Raw genomic sequence first — 7,613 nt, forward strand, 5'->3', positions numbered from 1 at the left:
AAATTGTAATTTCCCCATTGGGGATCAATAAACATAAAAAAAAAAAGAAGGAAACATACAACTTGGAAACCAGAGCACATTTTCTGCATGACCATCTCCGCTCACCTTGGACTTTGCAGCCTTGAGCAGGATGTCGTAGTTCGATGGAGGTGGTGCCGGATGTTTCCTTAGCATTGCACAGTCTGGAAATTCGTCGTAAATCTTCTGGGCAACTGAAATGTTGGCCAGCAACATGAACTCCTCTACCATGGAGTTTGTCTCCCTAAACACCAAGAGATACATTTATTTACATCTGTCCAAAACACAATGCCTTACATGCTGGGTAAAGCATTTAAAAACAAAACAAAAAGCAGACCTTTGTGGAGAAAGGGGTTTTAAAAAGGATTCTGCAGAATGCTTCTTTTTTCTTTTTTAAAGTTACCTACATGAGTTCTTTTGCCTGGAGATCAATGGGGTCGTGGGTCTCACTGTCTATGTGGAAACGGACCTCTAAGGATGACAGCGTCAGCGCCCTAAAGGATATCACATGCAACATAAAACACAATTCATGTTCAATACAGCCAGCTTCAATATACAGCGGTATTCATGAGTTCCTGATTTTTGAAGCAAATGAGCCATGTATAGACCAAAATAAAAATCAAACAATAGCATTTTCTGCACACACCATTAGAATGTAGCAGTCTACATTTTTTAAATATATTCTTCTGCCTCTACTATATCTATCTCCAAGTGTTTACCCTTTCTCTATCCTCTGCCTCTTGAGGATTTTGGCGAGTTTGTTGAGACCTCGCAGGCTCTTGGTGATATCATCATTCTTGGTGGTGTCATCAATCCTCATTTGGGCCTCAGCGTAGGTCAAAGATGCCTGTAAAACAAGAAAACATTAAAAAAACATGCTTGAAAATATCTTGACCTGGTAATTTTGTGTCTTACAAATAGTTTATGAAAGCAGATGGTAGCAGAATCACTTGCAATGCATTTGATTCACACATCACTTCAAAAACATTGAGTATATTTTCATATTTGTATACATTGTGTATTGGTACCATACCTTGGAGTTAATGACACTTTTTGTGAATCGGGTCTTAAGAATTTCAGCCTTGTGGTTCATCTCCCAGATACATGAGAAGGCCAGCCTAGTAAAAAAAATTTAAATAGAATCACAGACAAACATTTCAGCTGCATTCAGTTAAAATCAATTGGTTGCAATAGCAAAAACCAAACTATGATCTATTTATTTACAGAAATATTTTTTTAAAAGAAGGAGCATTGATGTCATTGATTATTATGTAAGTGTGTGTATGTATCTTTTGTCCTCACCTTTCTACATTGGAGCGTAGAGAACAGAGATTGGAGCTGAGCAGCTCAGGAACCATATCTATCCTCTGATGGACACATCATTAAAATAATGTTAGTTTTTTTAAGTTAAGCTCTGTAAAATGATAAATTCTAAAATCCACTACAGTGGCGAAGGAAAGCATATTAGTTAGTCGCAATAACCAAGATTTCCATTTAACCCAAATATTCCTTCACAAAAACCTGGACTGGATTTATAAATAGATTTTTTTTTTATGTAATGCTGTTATCAAGTGTGTTTGGCTCCTCCAGAGGACCCTCTCGAAAACAAGATGCTTCATCTCAAGGGGTTATCCTCGTAACAATACATTTCAAATTGTATATTTACAGCTAAAAAGATGAATGGAATTGTTAATAGAGACGTCGGTGTAATTAAGCTGCAATCTGGCCCATAATGGTGGACTGTGCCAGCATGCAAAAAATCTGAGTCAAATAGGTAAACACATGGTAAAGGTGTCAAATCGTCTACCACATTGTAAACACAAACTGTAAATACCATCTTCCAAATATAAAATGTCTTGTGAAATTTAATGTTGATAGGGATTTTCAAATTCTGATGTGAAAAGACTTTGATGCAAGTGTGAGTGTGTGTGCGTTTTTCCTTACTTTGCCACACAAGTAGACAGTGGTGCCACGGTTCGCAGCCTCTCTGTCCATAGCGTTGCCAGGTCTGATGAAGTGACTGACATCAGCAATGTGGACGCCCACCTACAGAAAACAAATGAATTACTGTGGGCTCATATAAAATATAAACGCAAATATTTCTGTACTTTATTATGTATGTGTCCAACATGTGTACCTCAAGGTTTCCATTGTCCAGCTCTCTACAGTGTAGGGCATCATCAATGTCTGTACATCCCGGAGGATCCACGCTGCACACTGTCAGGTTCCTCAGGTCCTCTCTCCTCGCCATGTCCTGGTCCACAAACATCCACATCAGTACACGTACGCACGCACTAGAATACTGCGTACTGCTGATACGCACGCACTAGAATATTGCTCAGTGTAGCTCAAGAAAAAGTGGTCATTACCTCTGGTGTGATGGTCCACGGCATCTTGGGAAGGAAACTGAGCACAGCCTGAGAAAAGTCCTGGTGGGGGACGTCATGCTCCAGCAGCAGCACCTCCTGCTCCGTGTCCTTCTCCCCTGCTTTTCCCAGACTGCGCACAAAGTGACCCTAAAAAGGAAGACAAGATGTATCTCCATGAACAGATTTGGGGGTTTTGCGCATGGAGTGAGTGGAGATGTAGGAGATCTAAGTTCCAAAGATTTGACAGTCTGACGAGGTTCCAACTCACATTCGGATATCTGGAGTGTCTGGGCCAGCCATCGATGGCCACCATGATCCTCTGGCCTGCCAGAGTGGATGCCTGACGCGTTTCAATGCGAATGCGTGGGATACGGCGATCTGCCGGGGTGAAAAGATGGCGGGTTGACTGTACAAAAAAGAAAAGAAAAGAGATGGTCAATGCTGAAGACAAAGAAGTTTGTGAAGTATACAGAGATGTATTCATTTAAATAAAGCATGCATACCAATTTTGAGGACAGCTTCAATTTTTTAAGCCAAGCAAAGATAACTGTGTATAACATGTAATATTATAGAACAGTCTAGACTTACCTCTTTAATTTGGGAGATATTGAGCATGCCACAAAATGGCCTCCAGTTCCTTTTGATGATTCCCACTACTTTTCCTGTGGGCTTCCTGGCTGCTTCAGCTGCTGATATCTTCAGCTGCTCAGACACACAGGAACACAGAGGTCATTAAGATACTGAAGCTACAAAGGCCAAATTGGGGTTGATATCAATTGCAAGACTCTTTTTGTGTAGCACAGCTCCCAGATACTGCCCGCCCACACACATACACACAAGTAAAAACCTAAATAAATGTCATTCTGACTAGGACTATGAGAAACAGCATACATCTCCTCAGCCAGACTTAAGGCCTTTTTTTGGTTCTGCGGAGGCTCCATGCAGAGCTTTTGCCGTAGCCTACGTAAGTTGCCTCATGTATATACTTGTGCGCTGATGTGTGCGTCGAGCCTGCACGGGGGGGGGGGAAGAGAAGTGAGAGAGTGCCCTGTGTTTTCTGACCACAGTGGGGAATATGTAGCAGGAAAAGTCAATTCTCTCCTTGATTTTATGTTGTTTATGGAGAAGGAGAACCAGGAAATGAGTGGGGGAGTGGGGCAACCAAGCCACAGCGCAGCCACGTGCGTCGCTGCAACGTGTAGTTGCGTAGGGTCCGGCGTAGACGCAGAGGGGTCTGCAGGGGTACGCCACTTATTCTACGCACAACCATAAAACGGCCTTAACAACTCTTTCTTTCAGTTAAACACAAATTCACCGCTTTCTCCTCGTCCTCGTCATCCTCGTCCTCATTATTATCGTCCTTTGCTGCTCCTTCATCCTGCAACACGACTGACGAGGGCGCCACCCACTGATTCTGCGGCAACAGTTGCACGGCAACCACATCCTGGTACACGGCTCTGTTGAGATTCTGAAGACCCTGGATGAGAATCTGAAAGCAAGCCGAAGGGACAGTACAGAGCTTTTAACATTTGCATGCACTTTGCTATATTTGACAGTCAATTAACCTTGTAGTAATTCCTTTAACTGGAAAGTCAACATCCAGATGGTCTACTAAGAGAGCCTTACATTTCTAGATTCTGGATAATCGTTCAGACAAACTTTATACACATACACACACGTACACACACACACACCTCTGTGCTTTCTTCCCCATCTCCCTGGACAAAGACTGTGGCCTCCAGATAGTTGTCCCTGCTGGCCCTAAAGGTGCCCTGGACGAAAGCGCCACTCTTGATTCCTGCTTGGATCTTGGACAGAGGGAGGTGCTCTGGGAATAACACCTTACTGCTGGTGATGTCATGCTGAGACCAGAAAGAAAAAGGGATCAATGGATGTAAAAAACACTAAGAAAAGGCAGTGGCATAAACAGGAGATACATGTACAAATTTTACATACGGAAACAGCTTTAATTTCTATATTTAAATAGTACAATTTTTTTACCTTGTCATCATTGGACAAAGCCAGACGATCCACAAGCTCAGGGTTCCCTATGAGACTCTTGATATACTCCTCACCTAGAATGTTTATGAAAAAATGCTTGTGATAAATACAGTTGATGCTGTTTGAAAGCATGGTAGTATCCAACAGAAAAAGTGAGGAGGCTTTAGGTGACTTAGACTTGCTAAAACATGGATGGTGTTTCAATCAGAATTACAGATAATCCTGTCTGCACGTTGTGGTAGAAGTTTACAACAGTCTTTTGGGAGCTGTATTTTTGCCATGCAGAGCATTTCAAACTCAAATTGCTACTGTGCCCCTTAATATATTCTTTCTCTGAAGAAATACCGCCTACATTTGTACACCAGCAGGCCGCTCTCCTCTGCCTTTTGCTTGTTCCCTTGATCATTGGTAAGGAGGACCACCTTGAGTCCGTCCGCGTTGGACTCAGATGTCTTCAGGTGCTGGGTGTACCATGCTGCCGCCACACGGATTGCACGGTCGTTACGGTCATTGGCGCTTTCCCCCGGTTCACGTTCAATAAATGTCTCTCTGGAAATATAAAAAAAATGATTAGGAGGACAAATGTAAGGGTGACAAAACCAAAAATCTTCTGCCATGCTTTTCACAAGCAAATTATATCATGGGAAATGTCTTGTATATGAATATGAGTAGAAACTTCATGAGAAACTTCCCAATGTACATTGCTATTGTATCATTGATTACTTTTACTTTTTACATTTTACTACTACTAATAATATATGTTATTTGTACAGCGCTTTAAATTTTTTTACTTAAAGGCACTTTACATTTAAAAAAAACCATAAATAACAATGACAGAAGCACAAAAAAGCAATAACAGTATAAAAAAACAGCTGCAACTATAAAAATAAAATAAAAATCAATGGTAGATAAATAGTAGCTTTGAGTGCGGTTTTGAAAGAGGGTAGGGAGTGTAATTAAGATGTTGTGATGCAGTATAAAGGTCAGTGGTGTCTTTGTACCTATGGTGTTCGTTGGTAAAAGCATAGAAGTGTTTCTCTTTCTCATGTATGATGTCCTTCAGGCGTTTATAGACTGGTGCACTGCGGTGGCGAACCTCCTGCAGCACTGTCTGAAGGATTATCACATTACGAATCACAGGGTCTTCCAACACGTCAATCTGCAGGACCCAGAAAATATAAACATAAGGTTAAATCAGAGCTGTTCAGAATCTGGTGCAAAGGTTGTATGTTTATGTGAATTTAAACAGGTAAGTTATAATGGACGTGAATCAAGGAATCACCATCACCATCATATATGTATGGCCTGCACTTCAATTGGTAAACATACTATTACAGGCATGTAAAGACACAACAAAGATTATACAGAGCGTGAGAAGGAAAATATTACCCTTACAATAACCTGAAGATATGTTATTCATTCATAAATAAATCAAGTCAGCACCCGTTTTGCAGTATCTTATAATGCATGAGATAGTACATGATGTAATATGCTGTATTATTATCACAACACATGAAGCAAAATCTGGGGCTACAAATCTATGGATGATGGCATGTCACAAGGCCCTTTTTGTTCAAGCACACACATAAAATGAGATATCCAGGTGATGGGGGAGACGCTTTTTACCTGATGCAGCACCACATTAGTGTCAGGGATCACATAATGTGGATAAGAGCACAAGTTGCTCTCAATACGCGCGTCCCTCTGCAACACCGTGGACTCCTGTTTGCATTCGGCGCAAACTTCGCTTCCGCACCAAATATCATCTCTCAGATAATGCTCGCGCACTATCTTCATCACCCCACCCGACCGGGTCTTCTTCACAAAGGTTTTAGATTTCAACATGATGAAGTTGAACGCCTCAAAAGATCAAATCCCGACGTTTTTATTCTACCATATGATGACAAACATACGAGTTCGCTCATGAGTTAGCTGCCCATGTGTAAACTAATTTAGTGGGCCGAAAAAACCTTCCCAGAGGTTTGACGAACACGAAGTGGGATAGCAGGTTTACGTTTTCAGTCGTGTATGTTAATCTTTATTTAGAAAATTTGTCGGAAAATAATACAAGTTGTGCATAAAGTCATCACGACATTTCACGATTTTTATGTAAAACAATTTTAAAGTCTGTGTTTAGTTTTGGTTGTCCATCTAATAGTTATACAATGAAAACAAAGCAGAGGAAGGCAGAAGACTGTTAAACAAGTAGTTGGCTAATTGTATAGCGACCCTTACGGTTAGTGGTGGATACTGCATGCTCTGTGCCTTGTAACCAATCACAGAGGAGTGGACGTTGCTCATACTGCTGTGCATTACCGCAGAGGGCGCTGTATTCAACGCCACTCGACACAACAAAACCCTCGTAGTCAAGCGGTCCGTTGGCGGTTAGAAGGCGACTCGGAGCGGGACCCTTAAAAACACCACATCGAGTTCTCTGGTCAGCTCCGGGGTGACACTTTAACGCTATATTGGGCTGTAGCCTATATCTTATTTCCTTGATTGGGAGTAACGTTACATTGGTAACGTTAGTCTGTTTAAAACGATGTACTAGACTGGTGCTCGGTCGGGATATGGTTGTGGTTGTCATTGCTGCAAACTAACGTTAAAGTATCACATATCGCGATGTCCCTTAACTCGATTAACACATTTCTCTAATCTCACTAAGATAGCTACAGTTACTGGCTCACTCGCATTGTTAGTTAACGTTTACGAGCATAAAACAAGAGGATCAAAACACTACAGTATGCCTCACAAGAAGCAACAGCTGAGGCCGACAGCAGCCAACGTCTCAAGCTCCCTGGACCTGGAATCGGAGGACATCAGCCTGGAGACAACCGTGCCTACCACCGAGGACATCTCCTCGTCCGACGAGCAGCGGGACGGCTCCCAGAAGGTGACCCGCCAGCTGATCGAGAGGAAGGAGCTACTGCACAATGTCCAGCTGCTGAAAATCGAGCTGTCTCAGAAAAACCTAATCATAGACAACATGAAGGCCGACCATATGTCCAAGGTAGAAGGGAGGAAAGATGCTCTTTGGTTGTATGAATATGTTGGTGCAACTTATCCCCAGTTTGTGTCTCTCATTATTCTCAAATGATTAGATAGAGGCACAAGTTAACCCCCATGTTGTCCTCGGGTCAAATTGACCCGTTTTCCTATAACAATGTTCTTTTTAACTATCCAATTGTAAATACCCAAAATAACATGATTGATTCCACACAACGC

At 41.8% G+C, this 7,613-nt stretch overlaps 2 protein-coding genes across 2 annotated transcripts in view; one reads left to right on the forward strand and one right to left on the reverse strand.

Annotated features, from left to right (window-relative positions):
• dis3 (DIS3 exosome endoribonuclease and 3'-5' exoribonuclease) overlaps positions 1–6,353 on the reverse strand; it is a 9,472-nt gene extending 3,119 nt beyond the window's left edge. The window contains exons 1-16 of the mRNA XM_032541218.1: positions 6,015–6,353; positions 5,390–5,547; positions 4,741–4,937; positions 4,389–4,462; positions 4,082–4,249; positions 3,703–3,876; positions 2,976–3,089; positions 2,656–2,793; positions 2,388–2,534; positions 2,156–2,272; positions 1,963–2,064; positions 1,321–1,385; positions 1,052–1,136; positions 738–865; positions 426–512; positions 106–262 (exon numbers count right to left, since the gene is read on the reverse strand). Coding sequence (XP_032397109.1) covers positions 106–262; positions 426–512; positions 738–865; positions 1,052–1,136; positions 1,321–1,385; positions 1,963–2,064; positions 2,156–2,272; positions 2,388–2,534; positions 2,656–2,793; positions 2,976–3,089; positions 3,703–3,876; positions 4,082–4,249; positions 4,389–4,462; positions 4,741–4,937; positions 5,390–5,547; positions 6,015–6,233 — 2,130 coding nt within the window. The 5' untranslated portion in view covers positions 6,234–6,353. The remainder of the gene's footprint in view (positions 1–105; positions 263–425; positions 513–737; positions 866–1,051; positions 1,137–1,320; positions 1,386–1,962; positions 2,065–2,155; positions 2,273–2,387; positions 2,535–2,655; positions 2,794–2,975; positions 3,090–3,702; positions 3,877–4,081; positions 4,250–4,388; positions 4,463–4,740; positions 4,938–5,389; positions 5,548–6,014) is intronic.
• Positions 6,354–6,663: 310 nt separating this feature from the next.
• Positions 6,664–7,613, forward strand: part of pibf1 (progesterone immunomodulatory binding factor 1) — a 21,609-nt gene continuing 20,659 nt past the window's right edge. Inside the window, 1 exon segment of the mRNA XM_032541219.1 lies at positions 6,664–7,398. Coding sequence (XP_032397110.1) covers positions 7,132–7,398 — 267 coding nt within the window. The 5' untranslated portion in view covers positions 6,664–7,131.

Source organism: Etheostoma spectabile, chromosome 17 (assembly GCF_008692095.1).
Source record: "Etheostoma spectabile isolate EspeVRDwgs_2016 chromosome 17, UIUC_Espe_1.0, whole genome shotgun sequence".
Taxonomy (NCBI): Eukaryota; Metazoa; Chordata; class Actinopteri; order Perciformes; family Percidae; genus Etheostoma; species Etheostoma spectabile.